General features: G+C 41.7%; 1 protein-coding gene across 1 annotated transcript in view; it reads right to left on the bottom strand.

The window, feature by feature from the left end:
• The window catches only part of LOC144766635 (cadherin-like protein 26), a 376,180-nt gene that overhangs the window by 276,934 nt on the left and 78,378 nt on the right, over positions 1-20,868 (bottom strand). The window contains exon 2 of the mRNA XM_078650421.1: positions 11,356-11,436. Within this exon, the coding sequence (XP_078506547.1) occupies positions 11,356-11,436 (81 nt within the window). The remainder of the gene's footprint in view (positions 1-11,355; positions 11,437-20,868) is intronic.

Raw genomic sequence — 20,868 nt, 5'->3', positions numbered from 1 at the left:
CCCTTTGCATCCTGGTAAATGCAGTTCAATTGACATGCTTACTTGAGGTTTTTCAGAGTGTTTCACCAAAGTTGGTGCAGGTTAGTGGTGTTAATCTCTAGACACCTGTGTTTCTGGATTTTATCCTTCATCAGTAGAGATCAAAAATGATTTTCTTCTGGAGTTTGCTGAGCAGGCTGCCACAATACTTACAGGTCTCAGTACCTCTCACAGGCGCACAGGTGCATCTCCACTAGCACGTCAGCTACATGGCTCAAGGGAGCCTTTTGAAACAGGAAGGGGTGGGAGCCCACTGCTGCATCCCCACTAGCTCGTCAGCTACATGGCTCAAGGGAGCCTTTTGAAACAGGAAGGGGTGGGAGCCCACTGCTGACTTCCCAGCACATTTCGCCCCTTAGCATTATGCTAAATGCAGTTTGCAGTGCGCGCTTACTTGGTATTTTGCTGGAGTGTTCCACCAAAGTTGGTGCAGATTATTGCTGTCATCTCTAGACACATGTGTTTCTGGATTCTGTGCTGGGAGGTCAGCAGTGTGCTCCCACCGACCGGTATTAGCCCACCTACATCTAGCCCTAAATGACATATTTTTTATGACATTACTCATTAGATAAAAAAAAAAAACATTGTTCAAAATACCAATGAGTACCTAGATCCATCTACAAAAAAACTAAAGCTAAAAATGCAATGGGAGTTGGGCATGAGCACAAGCAGAAGGTTTGGGTACATAATGTCTTGAGGGATGTAATATGTGAGGTCATAGGCTATGCATGATGGGGGCATAAGTTATAGTTAGTTAGGTATTGGTGAATTTCGGTGATTTTTGGGCTTGGAGGAGAACAGACGAAAAGAAGAGGCAATAAATGGTGAACTTTAATGACTTCCTTCACTCAGGAAATTAAAATGGAATTGCGACAATAATGTACCAAGAGTTGGTAACACAGGAAGACTGTTGAAACAGACAAAATCAGATGTAGCTCTGCAACATAATTATCTGCAAGGTAATCTGCTTGTGACAAAGTTTCTATAAACCATCAAGACCAATACTGATTTGTATACTTCTGATTATGATTAAATGAATATCCTTGAGATGAACAGTGCTGGTAACTAATAGACTGAGCCTGATACAAATTCTGATTGTGCAGTGTACAATAGCTAAAGCACTGTTATTGTTAAAGGATAGTATTGTTGTTGCTTGTTAAACTAAACAGTACAAACTAAAACATTAGAATTGGATCTGAAAAATAAGTTGAGGCTGTAATTGTTCAAAAGGGGAAAATCCTGATATTACAATAAAGGAGGAATCTATATATTATAAACAAACTCGTATGGAATTTAAAATTTACCATGGGTGATGTCTTGCAGTACCTATAGAAGCATTCATACTACTATTCTACAAATGCTCTAGAAATGTCTTCAGTTCACTTACTCAAATGATTGTATATACATCCTGTATACAATGTGTGTAAATGGGACAGAGAATCAGTTGAGATTCACATTGGTAATGGAAGTGGATCTGTCAGTGAAATATGTGTAGTTATTTGACAGATCAAGTCCTAGATAATTAAAGAGCTAATTTAATTCATTATAAATTGCACATTTAGTTAACAATAATTAGGCAACAATTGGTTTCAGCTAAAACATTCGAAGCCAATAATCAATAGCAGATAAAGGGAAATAATATTTAATATCATATGGCACTTGTAATGGATTCCATTATCTCATATCTCACTGTAAGTTAAGTTAACATAATGGTTTTGGTTTAACATCTTAGGACTGGATTACAAGTGGATAGGATAGAACTCTTTGCAATTGTTTGAGTGCACAGGGCTCAGAATGATGATTGGTGCAGAGGCTACAACACACAGCTATAATTTTGATGGGTCAGATCCTAACAACACAAGTTGCCAGGGGGAGCAATACGTAATTTTATAATGTTCAGTCTGTGTTACACAATTTAAACAGAAGGTCCTTGTGAAGCATCATTTAATGGTCAGTTAAATATGTGAACCTTAAAAATATACCTGAGAATCAACCCTACCATCAGGACAGGTGTGGAGACCTTTAGATTTTCATTTCAAGGAGCGCCATGAGGGACAGAGCTCACCATCACTAAACTTTATTGCTTTGGGTGACGAGTGGTTCAGGAGAAGGAACATCCCACCTAGGGTGGGTGAGAGGTAATTACTTCCTTTTTAATTCACTTATATATAGAGAGAAAATGCATCTCTCAATCTCTCATGGCCACTGGTAACATCTTCTAAGGCTCTGCAAATGGATTGTTTTTTCGGACTTTAATACTATGACTTTCTATGCCGCCTGAGTTACGACTTTTTTTGCTGAATGTTCTATACCCTTATCTATCTCAATGGGATCGACTCCCTGGAGTTTTCTGTGGGTTGCACTCTGACTTGGAAAATGAATCCAACTGGCAAACACAGAAAGAGAGATAAGAAGTTCAAAGACATGATATTCTTTTTTTTTTTATTAATTTTTTATTGTTAGCAGGCTGACATAGAGAACAATCAAAAAAAGTTAATAATAGTACATAAAACACAATACATATATATAATGTCTATCATACATAGCGTATGCACAATTAGGTCGGTGCTGCAATTGAAGGCTGGAGAAAAAAAAAAAAAAAAAAAAAAATGAAGGCAAGAAAGGAGATAAGGGCAGAGACAATAAAGAAAAGAGCAATTTCATGTTACCGATCTCAAAGCGCAATAGTAATTGTCTAATAACACAGATTTTCATAAGTATAACATCAGCGTTCTATAAAAGTTCCCCAATTTTGTTCATATTTTTTTATTGCCTTTGCGCCCCTGATGTTTGCTAAAGCAAGCTCCATTGAGTGTACTTCGATTACCAATGCCCACCAATCCCAGATTTTCGGTGTTTCTGAACTGATCCAGGCTCTTGCCACAGTTAGTTTAGCACAAGATATTAATATTGTGATCAGAGCGGCATGTGGGAGTGGAGCTGGATAGATATCTAATAAAACAGCCGCAGCTGTTAACGCTGGTATCTGTATCTGCTTCATATGCAAGATTTTTTCAATTTCGCACCAGAAAATTTTCAAATTCGGGCATGAAAACAACATATGTATCAGATCTGCCGCTTCAGTAGAGCATTTAGGGCATTTAGTACGATCGCTATACGTGTTGTTAGGGGCCCATTTAGAGATTTTTTCAGGGGTGTAATATAGCATACATGTTGTCCTGAATTGTTGGAGTCTTAAGCTAGAAGATCGTACTCGCTTGTTAATATTCGTCAGAGAGTTTGTTATCTGTTTAGAAGTTATATTTGATCCCAGTATTCTGCTCCATTTATCATGATATTCACTATTGATTTGATAACACAATATCTTATATTGAACCATACAGAGTCAATCAATATATTCTTTGTTCAGCTGAAATGTCATTGAAGTAATGTAAACTTTAAAAAAAAATCAACAATCCCACACAGTTAAAGTAATAACGGTAGTATACACCAAAACAAAAAACATGTCATACCATGAGTTCATTATATAGAGGGGAGCTATTTGGCTAACCAATAACAAAAAGAATACGGAATAATTCATAAATCATTTAAACGTGTGAAAATAAAAGCAAAAGAAGAAAGTGTCTGGACCCTACAGAGTGAAAGCAACTTCCCCTTTAAGAGTATCCTATAGTTCATTTAAGGCATAACATATACCTCTTCAAATATATACAAATACGTGTGAGGCAACAACACTCCAAGCAATTACGAGATAAATATCCTTAAGTTCCAAACTAGGCTTTTAGAAAAAGAGAAAATAATGTTCTAAGCAAAAACCACCAAATGTATGTAAAAGTTTAAAATAAACATAATGGAAAAATAGTGTTAATGTATTTCAAAAAACATTTAATTGGGTCAGATGTTTACAAATCTATCATAGGGATGGTGAAAACCTCTGAAAATGACTAAGGCTTTCTTATGGGACTTTCATCAGTATCTATGGCTCATTCAAGGTCAAACCACAGGACGACACTCTTGCATAAACCTAGGGACAATTGGCAATCAGACATTTTGCATTTAGACTTAGGGCTTCATTAAGAGTTTGACAGGCTGTACTCAATTCTGCCTGGGGAGCGAAGGCATGTACTCCCCACCATATTTTATTGATTTAGTGAAATGTACAATACAACATAAAGTCAAAACAGTATCCACACTGCCACAATACACGATGATATTGACTTGGTGCGTTACCATAAGACAATCATAATCAATGGAGTCCCATGCCACAAGTCACTTAGTTTGGATATACCAATAAGATCTCCGGCCCCAAAACCTTGCAGGGACACTCTGTGTCTCCATTGAAGCTTTAGTTGAGAGTGCACAGGATGGCATTTCCATATAGCAACCCGAGAACCACCCGCAGGGCCCAGTCTAGCCAACTCCAAAGGGACGGCTGAGGCCTGCCTCCCCCCCATTCACCCAGTCATTCACTCCCAAAATCTGAGCTGCCCAAAACCAGAGACAAACTTTGGCCATACCTTCATCATAGAGGGACTGCATGCATTTACCAAGAAATACCCAGAGGTTACCTGCCTCCACAGACTGACCCTATTTTCCTCAAGTGCAAAAGAAACAATTGATGGACGGAATGCTGGACAATTCAAACATTCACCCCAGTCACAAGGATCTGGGTTTAATCCATCATTCTTCTTCTCACCATACCACCCCAGTATGGACCCAGCCATATGTAAATCAGTCTTGACCCTGTTCCTTATGGGAACAGTCCAGTCCAAACTGCCAAGCCAGATCCTCCCTGGACCGGAACAAGTATCCTGGGACCGATTTCAGGGCATCACTCTTCATAAGCTAGGCCAGCTTGAATCTAGTGGTGTAGTGAGCACGGGACCCATTTCTGGGCATACCATTCCCACTTAGGGCAACATATGCAAAAGAAACAATTGATGGACAGAATGCTGGACAATGCAAACATTCACCCTCAGTCACAAGGATCTGGGTTTAATCCATCACTCTTTTGCCCACCACGCCACCCCAGTTTGGACCCAGCCATATGACCCTGTTCCTTATGGGAACAATACAGTCTGAACTGCCAAGTTTGTTTCCGGTCCAGGGAGGACCTGGACCTGGGAGAACCACTGACATTGATATCTATCTACGCCCCAAACCCCTTGACTGCCTTCTTCTAAGAGTTAGTCAAAAAACATTTGGGTGAACTTCTGGTGACACCCATGATATTGGAGGGTGACTGGAACAGAGTGGTAGATGAGTCACTAGACAGAGTTCACAACCAACACGGAAAAGGTGGCAGCGGTTCCCTATTGCAGCCCTTTATGGAGGTACCGGGCCTCTTGGACATCTGGTGCATGTTCCACCTGCATGGGAGAGGAAATACTTTTTGCTCAGGAGCACAAGGCACCCTGTCTCGTTGCGACCATTTCTGTATTCCCAAGACAGAAACACACAGAGTGCTAGATGCACAAATCCTTTCATGGGTGAGTATATGACCCCTCTACACTGGCGATTATCAGCCCGGTCCCTCTGCGATACTGTGCTTACCTCACACACAGGGGGCACAATAAATTATTTTACTCATCACCATGAAACTGTAGACTTCCTTGGCATCTTATGGGAAGCCCTTCATGCGACCCTCAGGGGAGAGGCTATTAGCTAACTGACTTTGGAAAAGCGCAAGAAATGGCAGTCGGTCTGAGAGATAGAGACATGGATTCAGCAGTTGGAAATTAAATATATTAGTCCTCAGAAAAAAGGGCTGTGCAATTATATGACGCAATCACAAACACAGGTACAACACTTACTACATGACAACTAACCCTGGGCGGAGGAATCGGCTACGCCCACGGAGTAGGCGTAGTGTTGCCTTCTACGCATTTTGCGTAGGCAGCGTAGCCGGCAACACTACGCCCACTCCGTGAGCGTAGCCGAGTCGGCCGCCACCCGCCTCCCTCCCGCCCTCCACTAGATACTTTATTTAAGCAATTACACTTATTAAAACAATTTTAAAGCACTTACCTTGTCCGGGGCTCGTCCGGGGCTCCCTCTTTGAATAGCGTCCTTTTCCTGGAAACAAATGCGCATGTGCATGCACGGGCGGCCGCGCATGCGCATTTCTCGGGAGAAATGCGCATGCGCGGCCGCCCGCGCATGCGCATTGGTATCCAGGAAAAGGACGCTATTCAAAGAGGGAGCCCCGGACGAGCCCCGGACAAGGTAAGTGCTTTAAAATTGTTTTAATCAGTGTAATTGCTTAAATAAAGTATGTAGGGGAGAGCGGGAGGGAGGTGCGTAGTGGGGCTACGCGGAGTGCGGGAGTGGGCGTAGCTTCTCGCCCTCTCCGCGTAGCTCCGCGGAGCCCCACTACGCCCCACTACGCCCAGGCTTAATGACAACGCCAAAGCTATTTGGCTGGCCTTGCAATCAAGCATCTACCAATGGGGGGTAAAGCTAGTACACTGCTACACTGCTTCTGCTCCAGCAATACTCACCATGAGCCAGTGCCTTATAAACCTGATGGGGTAGATAATTACTGGGGATACAGCTATTGCCTCCCAATTTGCTCAATACTATGTGAGGATATATGCCCACAGTGACACCCTAGATTATGGAGCCATGAGTACTCCTCAATGATTTGAGGGATCGGTATACCGCAACGATCGAATAGGACTCAGATCTGGGCATCAACAGATAGCTCCCCTTTATCGGCCATAAGATTGTTGATTATTGGCTTAATATATCAATTCTATATTGGAACAGCACCGGTCTCCGTACTACTTAAAACAGTGTAGTCTCTAACGATCTTCTATCACTGTCATAGACTTTCGAAACCAGTGGTAACGAGAATAACAACCAGCACATATCTTGAGCTTCGTTGACATTGATGAGAAGCTCTGAGGAACTTCAGAACCCTGAGGTCGCCCACCCACAACTCCTTTGTCCTGAAGAAGACCCGCCTTGTAAGGAACATTTACCTACCTATATTACGGGTCGAAACGTTGACTACTTGACAATGACCAATCTCCTACCCCAAGCAGGACTCTAACGGCTGTAATGGAGTTTGGATCTGTGAATTACCAATTTTTTGCTTGGACTATTTTTGAGCTGTTTGAGGTGGCCCTTTGGCTAAAGGGACCACTTACATTTAGTTTCCATAATTGAAAATTCTATTTGTCACTGAATGAATCTGACTATTTCTTGACCCCACCCTATCACTTACACTACCCTCACCGTCCCCTCCCTGTTGTGAATGTGGGCACGTACGTTTATTATTAATTTGTCATGTATACAATGAAATGTATGATGAACTTTATCCCATGAAAGGGAATCATGCAAATTTGATTAAAACTCTTTTGCATTGACTAGCTTTGCTGCCAGAATTTATTTTGCACTAAGATATAAATTTGCAGTACTTTGTTCTTTGTCTTGGACCCCTTCCCTTTATACACTCACAGTGACACCCTATCAGGGAAGCTGAGTCAAAGCTACACTTCAGATTTGCGCCTTAGAACCCTTTTGGATTCCGAGAGGCAGTTGCTCGGAGTGAACCTCCCGAGTGGAGAGTTTGCAGTGGGATTTGACCGACATCAATCCAGCAAAATGCTCCCCCTGGGAGAATGAAACCTCCTGTGCAAATGCACATTTTTAACTCCAGTGAGTCTCCATAAAGACATCAATTCCCTATACCTCCCCCACAAAATGTGGGGGTGATACATTCCCCTCTCCTTCTTGGCAGGTGAGTTAGTGCATCCCTTAACTGGAGTAAATCTCCAAGCACTGCCAGAGTGGAAAAGGGTTAGAGAGGACTTTGTAAATGCTCACAAACAAACATATTTTTGGGTGTTCCCAAACTTCTAAGAAAATTCATGTCTAAAACTCTCACTTCCCACCCCTTGAGTGGGATTACTGCCGTGGAGGTCTCCACACTCATGGTGTTGAAATTAGCACAAATAAATGCATTTGGAACAACCAGGAGCCTGTTTACGGAATCCTTTCGACATTTAAGATTGAATTTAAATTTGTGATTAAGGCACAATATTGCCAAACTGTGTTTGTATACTAAAGGACAGACACACATCATCTCATAACACACATTTACCAACCAAACCTACAGTCATGTTGTCATGCACTAACTGTAGATGTCAGGGAACTCTCTGAAGAGCACAGAGCATACAAACATGGAGAGGTCCACCCAGGGCCAGACTGGGAAAACAAAACGGCCCTGGCAAAGTGTTCTGCCTCCCCCTCTGGGATTGGGGGTACGGCCAAGCACTTTGCCAGGGCAGATATTGCAGCTATGCTGCAAAAATGTCCCTGTAACAAAAACAGTACCCTAAGGGCCCAAAACCGGCCCCAACACTGGCGGCCCATGGGGAAACATCCGGTGCCCGCTACGGCCAGTCTGGCCCTGGGTCCATCACCCACTGCCCTGTGGCAGGCTGTCCATGAACCCTTGATGTGTGTCCTGAAAGCTCCTACAAGCGTCAATGCAGTTACAGAGGCTCCCACCTCCATGTGGGCTTTCACTGACCCACTCATCGGCTTGTGGTGCTACTGAGCCGATGTCAATCTCTGCACAGAGGCACACTTAGGGCCTGATTTAGAGTTTGTCGGATGGGTTTTTCCATCACAAATTTGACGGATATTCCGACCACCACACAATAAGTGCATATTAGCCAGTGACACCTGTAATGCCGCGGACGGTATATCAATCATGTTTGTGACAGAATAACCAGTGTGCCGAGCTCAAAATCAGGCCCTTAAACTTCCTTTGCAATAGGACAAGGGACACTGGCCAAAGATGCAAGAGGGGTGTTGAATTCCAACATATGCAGTAAATTCTATTACTGCACATACTGGTATTCCGAGCATTTGTTTCTCCAGTTTGATATAGTGCATACTCGACCCGAAGGTATCAGAGTGCTTTACATGAGTAAAACACTCTGCAATTTGGCTTTAGGGAAGGCCTGGGAACTATAGAACAAGGCCTAAATATAACTATTATGATAGAAAAATACACGAGGGCAAAGAATGGGAGACTGTCCCTGGTCTTCGTTGATCTCTCCACAGCCTTTGACTGTGTATGTCACAAGAAACTGTGGAGAATGCTCGAAGCGATGGGAGTCGAAGCAGCTCTTGTACAAGTGGTAAGAAGATTATATTCGAATGCCAGAGCCAGGGTAAGGTTTGGACCTAACGGAGAAAACACCACTTCATTCGGCGTAGAAAGGGGAGGTCAGGCAGGGCTGTGTCCTGGCACACTTCTTATTCACCCTGTACACAAATGGTTTAGAGCGGGTGATGCTTGGGGGTGTCAGGACCTGCCCCTGGTACAAAATAGACCGATACCGACCCTACTCTACGCCGATGACGCCGTGATAATGGCCCGAACACCAGTAGAGTTACAGCAGGCTCTGCATAAATATAACGAATACATGGAAAGTTTCGATCTAAATATAAATGCTACAAAAACTTATATAATGGCCTGTGGGAAAGCTACCAGGAAAGAGAAATCTATTATTATCGGTAGCGGTAAACTTGAATACACAAAATCATATCCATATCTGGGTATTCTCATTGATAATAAGGGTTCCTGGCAGGAGGCCATAAGGGCAAAGAAACTCTTATTTATGAAAGCCATGACTGCTCTTGTAAATTTCACCCAGAAGCTATGAAAAAGACCACCCTTGGAGCTGATAAAGATATACGAGGCCAAATGTGTTAGTGCAGTTTTATACTGGGCGGGGATTTGGGGATATTGTAATGTATTAGTAATACAAAAAGTAGAAAACACTTTCATCTGCTATGTATTGGCAGTCCTGTCCTCTACTTCAACGTTTGTCTGTCATTCAGAGCTGAGACTGCAGTATATAACGGATAAAATAAGAGTCCAGCCACCCTTATTGTGGCATCGTATTTGGACGTCAACAAAGACAACTTTTAATCAAAGCGTTATAAGTGATTCCCTAAACTAGAGAAAGCCCTAGATATCAGATGGCTGAAATATATTAAAGATTTTATGATGGACTTGGTACAGCCTGAGTATTTCAGTAATCCATCAAAGCTGAACAGCATTTCCAGAAAATATTTTAAAAAACAGTGTATGCTTCACATGGACGAGTTAAGATATGTAAGTGAAGCTCACAAGTCCACAGTTCGCCAAAACCAGTCGATTCTTTCCACTTTAGGAATGCAATCATATCTGACTTATCAGTTAACTGGATATGAAAGATTCGTTTTGGTCAGATTTAGACTAGATTGCTTTTATCATTTAGTGTCGTTCCCTGTAACAAACGATTGATCAAGAAACTTAGTACCATGCCCGTGTGATGGGGTTGCAGCTCAATCAACAATACACATCGTGTTATTTTGTAAATATTATGGGGTACATAGAAAAAGATGGATCATCCCGATTTTGAAAATGTGGGGTCTGAGGCAATGTCGCCCGGCTTACTTTGCACTCCAATTATTGGAGAATGATTGTTATGCAAAAAATATAGCATTATTTTAAAAGCTGTTATCAAATCACGGAAAAATGTAATACTATTTTAAAAATGAATTTGCTCAGATGAAATGACTAGACCGTTGCAAATTTAAAACAAAATGTATAATACAATGGATGGTTCTCTTATAAAACTAAAGATTTTTAATGTTTACATTCTGTATTTGTATGCTACGCTTTTATGGTTTTTAAGTCTTGAAAAGAAACCGAATAAAGTGAATTTGATTTGATTTGAGTATCAGTTGCATTACAGATGGACACAGTAATTTTAAAAAAAAATGTTTCAGGCATGTGTAGATTAAGTGGATCATGGCAGCCTGCACAGCAAACTCCTGAAAACTACCTATACTCTGCTGATAAAGGAAAATAATCCTGAAACACCGGTGTCCAGAGTTGGTGCTGCAACTTTGCTTATACACTTCGAATTCTACGACAAGCGCACTCGCTTTGAAGAACTGCATTTACCGTGATGCTCCTGGGGTATACCCGCTGGTGGGTGGAGTAGTGTGCGACCCATGGACTTTCAAAATCATAGGATGTTTGAGCCTCCCACCAGACTCGAACCAGGTTCCCCAGCCCAGTGGCGTAGTTAGAAAGGAGAGATGTTGCATGCCCAGTAACTAGGTCAGCTGGGGTGTCAGCATTTACCGTGTGCGGTAAATACCTGAGGATCATCTAGCACACTCATTATTGGGGCATTGGATACTAGACTTTTTCAGAGCAAATGGTTAAACAGTATGGACTATTTAAGTGTAGAAAATATTTTTTTTGTGCGTAAAGGCATTTCCATATATGGTAATAATGCTGTAGCAATGTTATGCGTGGAGTGTTCATACAGTACGTACCTTGATGCTCCGCGCTACTTTGTGGGACTGGCGCCTAAGTGTTGATTCATCATGCTGGACTGACAGGTTGACAAACAGCACCTAGAAAAACAAGAACAATAAACTTCTTAATTGCACTGTAAGTAGGCAGTTGAACTTAAGTGCGTATTTCACAATCACTGCAGGTGCACAGATATGAAAGGTATTCACGTAAGACGCTTCAGGCCGCCTTTGGGAAATATGAGTGGAAACGCCCACTTATAGTATAGAATGTACAGTGGCTGGTTTTGCTCTGCCTGTCAGAAATGTACAATTAACAACTACTTCTTCACATGTGCACTTGACCAGGAATTATGTATCGCAGCTACGAAAAGCATTACTTCCTGGAAGGTTTGGCTCAGTCTTACCCAAGTCTACCCATCTGCTTCCTATGCACAGTTTGAAGCTGCTTGTTGTCAACATCGTGTATTATTGTGAGAATAATCTCTTTGCAAAATCAATTTAGGTCTGGCTTCATGGCGCAGATTTCTGCCAGAGTTTTTGTCACTCCTTTTTAGAAGTAGATTTATACATATTGGAGTACTCCTTGGTCTGTGAGAACTAAATAACTCTGTGCTCTACCCTATATCTTGGCACAAAGTAATTAAGCTTAATTTTCAAGACAATGGACCTGATTCACAAAGGTAAACTTATTCGTTTGTGAAAGTTTACTACTTTTTGGTATTCACAAAGGTAAACTTAAACCAAAAGTCTAACTTTAATACTTTTCAGTATTCACAAAGGTAAACTTAGACCAAAAGTCTAACTTTACTACTTTTCAGTATTCAACTAACTTTACTAGTAGTAACTTAGATTTGTGAATACCGAAAAGTAGTAAAGTTAGACTTCTGGTCTAAGTTCACTTTTGTGAAACAGGCCCTATGTGTATAAGACTATTAAGGTGAAAACACATCACAAATTGTTTTTTTTAAAAAGCACAAAGCGTCAATATTGCGGTTATCTGGTCATGCTAGGTCGGCTAAAAGTTACCAGTTAAGGCTGACCAAGTTGGAGCGCGTGTCAGATACAGGCACAAGAGTTGTCACTGTGGAAAATTTACCTTCAGACTTAGAAACTGTTATAGAGGAAAACTTGTTTGGATGGGTTCTCAGCTGGGCAAGCTGCAAGCAGGTCCGGCGCGGTCATCAAAGAAGGCGGGAAAGCTCTGAGTGGGCAAAGTCTGGCCCAGGAGGGCCTTGATGTTGAATGGATGCTACTTGTTTCGATCCTGATGAAGCCCTCTATGGTCGCACTTAGAAACGTTTCTAGAAGTCAAAGTTCCTTTAGTGGGGCAAACCAGCAAGTTGAGGCCAACCAGAGATTTGAAGTTGAATGCTGCCTCTTCAGTGTAAGTCCTTGTCTCTGATGTTTCTCCTGGTTTTGCCCTTTGGGGACAGAAGGAGTACACTTTAACTCAAGAAAATAGTTCAGGAGGTAGGGGTACCACTTGGGGATTAGGACTCACTTCAACAGAGGCCAGCAGAGTGCAGGGCAGGTCTAGATGGTCTTGGTCACCTAGGCAGTTGCCTCTGGATGCTTGTAATGACCTTGTAGCTCAAACAGTATGTCAGACAACTGTCCCTTGGAGCCAGGTCTGGGTTCAAGGCAAGCAGTTCCAGTCTTCCTTCATCTTATATGTCAATGTCTAGTGGCAAATCTAAAGGGATATGTTTCTTCTAGATGGTCTACCAGCTCACAAAGGGGGTAGGTTCAAAATGTTGTCAAAGCTAGTTTTATATCCATATACTTTTTCAAACTGTTGCAGCTATAGGATAACCTCTGGTAGAGATGTCGCTGGTGATCTCAGAGAGAGTAAAAAGTCATCCGCATATCAGATGCTCTTACGTTCTTCTGGCCCAAAAAGGATTCCTATACTACCTGGGGCTTTCCTGATCTCATAAGCTAAAGGTTCAACGATTAGAGCAAAAAGCATGGGAAATAGGGGACACCCACTACCTAGTGCATTTATGTAAACCTAAAGATTGCAACAGTTGACTATTCAAGGCTACCGGGGCTATCCTTGCTGTGGGACAAACATAATTACCAGGACCATGTATCTGTCTTTAGGTTCAAAACCAATTGCATCCAAGACCTGTTTCAAAAAGAAACAATCAACCTGGTTGAATGCTTTCTCTGTATCCAGTGAAAGCAGGCGAGCCAAGTCCTGTCTTTATTAACAAAGCTGCAAGGATCAGGATGGACCAATGTTGGTAAAAGTCATCCAGCCATGTACAGCTTCGCCACAAAATTGACCTATATGATGCGCAGTATTGGGCATCCTTCCCCGGTTTGTGAATCTCTGTTACAATAGCCTCGCCTACTGATTTGTGACCCTCTTAATATCAGCACAGTGATTTAACAATCTGGACATTAATATAGGGATTAATGTATTAATTTGTTGGTGATGTGTCTTGCAGGGCACTACTATGTACCTGTCTCTGCCAGGTCCTATATAACTTTTCATGGGTTTTATTGCAAGCCTCACTTCCTCCTCCTTAATGAGTGCATTCAATTCTTCCATATGCTCCTTTTAGGGCAAGTGAGTCTCTTCCCCAGAATACACTGTTCTTGTTCCACCTGAGAAGGGGGCTCTTTGGAATAAATATTAAAATGTCGGGCCAGATGTAGGTAATTTTAATTTACGACCTCTTAAATACCGATTCATACCGAATCGGTATTTAAGAGGTGGTAAAATAGAGGGGGGGAGATGTAGGTATTTCAGATTCGGTAAATACAGAATTGTTAAGATTCGGTATTTACCGGTTCGGTATTGCCCATTGACTCCTATGGGCCTTGCAGCCCATAGGAATCAATAGGCAATACCGATTCTGTAATTACAGAATCGGTAAATACCGATTTTAGCAAGGGTGCAGGGGGTGTCACTTTGACATCCTCTGGCACCCCAAAAATAGGCATGTGCGCCATGTGGCACACAGACATGCCCTAAGGGCATGTCTGTGTGTCACATGGCACAGGTGTGCATGCACACATGTGCATGCACACCAAGATTCGGTATTTTACCACCCAATTGGATTGGGTGGTAAAATACTGATTCTTAAAGCCCTGTGGCACTCTGACATGTGCCAGCTACATCTGCATTTACAGAATCGGTATTTTACCGAGTCTGTATTTACCGATTCGGTAAGTTTACCGAATCTGTAAATACAGAATCGGTAAAATACCGATTCTGTAAATGCATGCCCTACATCTCAAAATCCAATTACCGGTCGGTAACGGCCGAATTCGTCCGTTACCGACCGGTAATTGGCCACCTACATCTGGCCCTTAAATCTCCTAACTTCCTCTAACTTTTCTGCTGCCTTTGCTACAGATTTGATATATTTAGATTAGCATGGGGTCTCTCAAAGGTGAGGGATGTAAATGTAAATGTAGTATACTTGTAAAGCGCACAGCTGCCCCAGCAACGGGGCGTCCCGGCGCTGTATAACTCTGGGGAACCCGTCCTGGCTTTCCCTGTGGGATGGTCCCTTGCTGGGAGTCCCCAAGGTGGAGCCAGGCATCCCCGGAATTGGTGGGGCCGTTGTGGAGATTAGGCAAGCTAATGCCCAGAGTTGCCGAGTGGAACCCCTGATTAGAGTAAGCAATGAAGCGAGAATTATCGAGTCCGCTGACCAAGGTCCACAACCCTGCCGCGTCGGGAATTGAACCCTGGTCCCAGGCTGACTTCTGCTCTCAGGCCTGCCGCCTCTAACCAGTGAGCCACACTACTCCACAGTAGAAAGGATGTGACACCAAGATCTCCTTTTGGGGCTACATCCTATCTGCAGTTCAATGGAGAGTGGGACGTGTTCAGACACTGAGATTAAACTAGGCCTGGGTGGAGTTTGTGGAGTTCCGCTACGAGAAACTCCGCGAAGCGACAAAAAACTCCATCAAGCTACACAGAGTACTGTGAACAGTGAGGTGCATTACCTTGCGCCATTCACACTGATTTTTAGCAATGTAAAATCAGCATAAGCTGCATCATGCGCAGCACAAGAGGGTGCTGCTTCTTTTTGTCGCAAGCAACCATCTACGACTCCCCGCATTGAGAAATCTCACTGAGAAGCGTTCTAGTGTTGGATTTTCCTTGCTCACGCTCATCAATTTACCATTACCGAGAGCGAGCGAGGAAAAAACTGAAGGAGTTTTTCAGAATTCATCAAGCTCCGTGGTGCAAGGAGTGCAAAAAACTCAGCAAACGGAGAGGAGTTCAACGCCCAGGCCAAGATTCAACCTAAGCCTACTGCACTGATATTAGAGAACTGTGTATTGCTCTCCAATATTCAATCCATACACAAATATGAGCAAAAAGTGCACCTATTTATTTATTTCGCATATTTCTATAGCTCATAGTCACACATGGCATAGATGGACTTTACAAGTTATACAAAAACAGTGACTCAAGTTTTTACAAAAAAACAAGATGCATTTCCATAAATTAAAAGATGTTACAACCGTGATTTTGGCAAGGGGTAAGGGAAGGGAGTTGTTTGCGTTGAGGAAAAGAGGGGTAAGAAAGAGAGACTGCCGATTGAGAGGGAGATGGATGAGGAGGGTGGGGTTAATGAAGAACTTATCATACAGGTCTCATAGGGTGTCAGTGCATGAGTGTTAAGTAAGACAAAGGTGTGTGTTCAGTAGGCGTCGGCAGGGTAGGAGGTATTTTACAGTTCTAATATCTGTAGTCACAGAGGTCCAGAAGGTGGATGAGAGGTTCAGAATAATCCATCATCTAGTGTATGTAGTTCCCTCCATGCATCTCTGATTCCTATGTTGGACAATAAGTGTTTGAGCTTTTAAGAGACAGCCCTCACCTCTACAGACTCCTTTGAATTCCTATCCCTTGGAGGTTCCACACTAGATTGAAGTGCCTTAAAACCCTCTTGGCTGATTTGCTGCTCTCTACAATCCTTGAATGATATAAATTGCTGGAAATAATAATCTCTGCCTTTGAGACTTTGAGTGCCACCAGGGACCCCGTTAAGAATTTATCTTGAACTGGATTTGGAGAGTAAACAAAAGCAAGCATTATTGGGTTGCCATATAAAGGTCTAAAACCCTGCAACTTTGACGATCGTGAGTATCTCTCCAACTCCCCGTCAACTCCCACTAACCATTTCACATTTAAACAATTAAAAACTTAGAACTAAGATGTATTATCACATTTTACATACCTTTGATTACAATTTGGTTGTATTGGCATACAGAGGGACTGTCTTACCATAGCTCTGAAGTATAGCTCACAAGCCACTTGTCCTGGCTATTTAGGTTCCACCATCATCCTAATAAATATCCACTGAATTTTCGTAGGCAACCCATGGGAAGGTGACTATATCTGCTTTATCAACCACATTTCACACTGTGGCTTGAAAAAGTTGTTGCCCCCATCCCTGCAACTCCACAGGCCACCGTGCTCAATAAGCACCCTGAAAACCAGAGGCAATGGGTAGAGTTGTTGAGAAGTGAGACCGTGTCAGCAGTCCAAGGTTTACTCCTCTACAAACTCTCCATCTCCAGAGCTGCATGACTTCTTAAAATATTTATAGGCCATATCTTTTGTATTCTTAATATTCGCTTCCTGTGGTCTTGGTGTTCACCTTGTTAGTTCAGCATTGTTTGGCTGAAATGTGTTGCCTCCCCGGGTCAGGCATTCCCCGCTGAGTCTGATTCTCCTTAAATTCCATCTTCAAGTGCCTTGCTGCTGTCGATCTTTCTGTGAAATGTTGCTATTGCCCCTCAATCTCCAAAAAATTAGTTAACAGAAAATTTTATCAAAAGCAAATTTTCTCTGCCCTTACCTCCTCCATTATATGCCTGAAGTTTCACCTTTTCTGAAGGGATACTTGTGACACACTTTGGAAAACTGTGAGGGACAAGTCTTGGAAGGTCACTTCATGGCAGCTTCTGCAGGTCCTTGGCACTTACTCTTTTTTCAGAGAAGTAACATAACTTAACCAAGATATCTGGTGGCCTCAGAGAATGTTGTGATCATCTGGGGCACAAATGGTATCTTCTGTATGGATGGATGCTTGGATGGTCCTCACCTATGAGGGTAGAGAACATGCTCACCATGAACTCCTCATGATCAGGACCCTCTGTGTCCTCTTTCCGGTCCCTTTTCCTTGTGGTGGCCGGTTTAAACCTATTTTTGAGTTCTTCAGTTTTCATCCTAACTTGTGAAAGTTTCACTTCTATTGCTGTGCTTGGTTAAACCTTGTTGTGATAACTTCTAGGGTAGCCACCATACTCTAGTTTTCCATCACTCTCACACCCACCGAGTCCACATCGTGTTTGAGATCACCAATCTTAGAAGTCAGGTCAGCATGCCGGTCACTTTTAAGTTCATCCCTTAGTTATTGTTTGTAAGAGTGTAGCCTGTCCAGCAGATTTGTCTCCATCATTGCCCTGTTTGCTTCTCAGTGTTTGACAATGCTAACAGCCCTGATTTGACCCTGGATTTGTGTGAAAAGGCTTGAAGCCCATCCTGTGAGGCTTTCTTTTTAGGAGGCTTTCAGAAGGAGCGTTGACATTGTAAGTGATGAATTACATCTCTTTCTTAGCGGCACAAATATGAAATAGTATTTTAGTGAACTAAGTATTGCTTTACATACTATTTTGAGGTAGAAAAGACACTTGCTTCAATATTTAATGATACTGAGAAAGCAGTTGATATTGTGCAATGAATATTATTAAGAAGAAGTATATGCTGATACAGTTTGTCAATGTAATACGGGCTCTATATGTAAGGCAGAATTGGTGATCAATGGACAAAGGTCAGTTCCATTTTTGGTCCAGAGAACAGGAAGGCAGAGGTTGTTCTTCCCATCCAGCTCATATTTGCTCTGTGATGTTGAGTTATTCACCAAAGTCATCCAGATAAATACTAAGATTATGAAATCTAAATTTACAAAACGGTAAACCAGCATTTTATGGTATTCAGACAAAATATTGAGGAAAAAATATCGAGATGCAGAAATATAAAATATTCCTATTATGATCCACAAATATCCTGATGCAGGAATATCATTGACAAGAATATCGATTTTTTAAGATAAGTAGTATCAATGTCAAAAATATCTTTATTGTTAATATCGTTTACAAAAATATCTACGGTAATATCAATGTTAAAAATATCTATGTTGTTAATATTATTTACAAAAATATCATTGTTAATAATATTCAGCCTCATTAGGATGCCAGACCTCCATCTCAGCGGGATTGTGACCGCCCGACATGTAGTCAGCGATCCCACCCGCATTATTTTGATAAGACCACTGTGTAGGTGGTCAGAAGTGAATTTTTCTACTGCAGCTTGTGCTTCAAGTATATAGCTGCAATCGGTTCTGTTGAGGAATGCACCATTTTGTCTGCAAAATGAAATTCATCCTGATACATTAGGAAAAATGCCACTCAATGGCATACTCCCTACGTTAGAAAAATGAAACTGACACAAAAATTATCATACACGTCAAATTACAATTCATATATCGTGGAAGAACACATAAGTCGTATACCCAAGACACAGGACTGTTATACAACATATATAAGTGCCATTCAAAAGGTGCATTACATAAAACATAATTCAAAACAATAGGACGTGACCTAATACAATAAACAGAAAAAAATGACTCAGTTGGGCATCCGTTCATTAATGAAAAAATTGTTCAAACAGATGCCATATTGCGGCCTCTGACCGCCATTCCAACCCCAGGGAACGGAGGTTCCCTGGTGGTGGCAGTGGTCCCAGGGCATATTGGGGCAGTGGGACCACTGGTGGGACAGTGGCTGAACTGCTACCACTGCGCCACCATAAGTCTTGCGGTCCTCGGACCGCTAGACTCGTAATTGGGCCCTAAAATGTGGGAAGTTATTTGATGATGTGAAGCACAAGTCCATACCAGGTAATCGAAAATGTCCAGTTTTTTCAAATATTTCATTTGATACAAGCTGTTTAAAGAGGCTTTATATCCTTGGTAGAGACTAAACATATTGGACTTACTGATTGCCAATATAGCCAATTGAATCCTTTTTTGCAAACATCATTTTATTTTGAGGAAGGAAAACGCGACTGCGGATCATGTTCATGAAGATCTAATAACACAGAATTATGTTTGATGATAATTTCAGTTCATAAGACAACTACCACCAGTATTATGGAGGAAACGCAGGCAGTTCACATTCAGACTGAATTGAAAACTAGCATACTGGACGATGCTATTGCATATATGCATCAGATTGTTTAGGCAGCACCTCTACAGAAAAGTCAGTACTATGGTATCATGAATCAACTTTAATGTACACTTGAGAGACTGCATAGTTATAAGACATGAAACACTAAAAAAGAATTGCAATAAATGTGTTATGCAGGTGGAACATTTGAAACATATGCATATAGATTGCCTATGCCATCTGAATATTGGACTAAAATTAAATATAGGAAATTTTTCAACAATTTTCCCACCACCATATTTTATTAAGGGAGTACCTTATATGCCTTGGCCTGATACCTCAACCATTTGCCTCTCAAAGATTTCAATCATTTAATAATCATTTCACTACAAAATATAGTTTGATTGGATAACTATAAACAAACCTATTTTGATCACTAGTGGGACAGTGCTCATCAAATAATTATTTATGGTGAAGGCATTGAAACTATGACTATAGTTAGCAGGAGGGGGAGAATCTAATAGGAATTATTGGTAAATGATAATGGAATATGTGAAGGTGAATGGATTTGTAGAATGTTATAAAAGATGCACTTTGTCATCTAGCCATCTAAAAATCTAGAAATTAAGATTGAGAAGTTCACTTGTTTGTCTCAAAGTTTAATTTTGTGTCCATTATACCTACACCTCAAGCAGATTTCAGAACAGATTAACGTGCTACAAATGTAAATTTAAATTAACCAATGTTAACATTTCCAATTTATCAGGCTACTAACTTAAGCAGAATTTACACTATAATTGTTGCTCTCTAAAATCATCCTTGCCATAGGTAGCTCCAGTTTAATTGAACATGATAGCACATCATTTTAGCTCATTTTCTTTATTATGCTTGAGGTCTATATAGGCATGACTGTGGTGTAATTCTACACTGAATAAAAAACACTAAATGAGTTGATGCAACGTGTAATTCTTTCCTTTAGTACTATAAGGCTTTTATTTCTAGAAAAGAAAAGAATTCATGACACAATGGGGTCGATTCCGATCCGGTAAAATGCGGTCCGAATCGCCGTACGGAGCGTTTTTTCCCCGTACGAATCGTACCCGTAAACGTCCCGTACGTACGACGAAGTACGATCCGTACCAGGAGCCGAACTCCGTACGAGTCGTACAGGACTCCGTACGACTCAAATCTCCGTACGAGTCTCACTCGGAACCCGCTGTACACGACATCACTACTGTTCGCGGCTGGTTTTTACGACCCAGCAAGTACGATTCGTGTCGGGTACGCACCGTACGACCCTTTTCCTACGGGAGCCGAAAACAG

This window comes from Lissotriton helveticus, chromosome 7, assembly GCF_964261635.1.
Source record: "Lissotriton helveticus chromosome 7, aLisHel1.1, whole genome shotgun sequence".
Taxonomy (NCBI): domain Eukaryota; kingdom Metazoa; phylum Chordata; class Amphibia; order Caudata; family Salamandridae; genus Lissotriton; species Lissotriton helveticus.
Note: the sequence above shows the minus strand (reverse complement) of the source record. Positions and strands in the feature narration are given on the sequence as shown.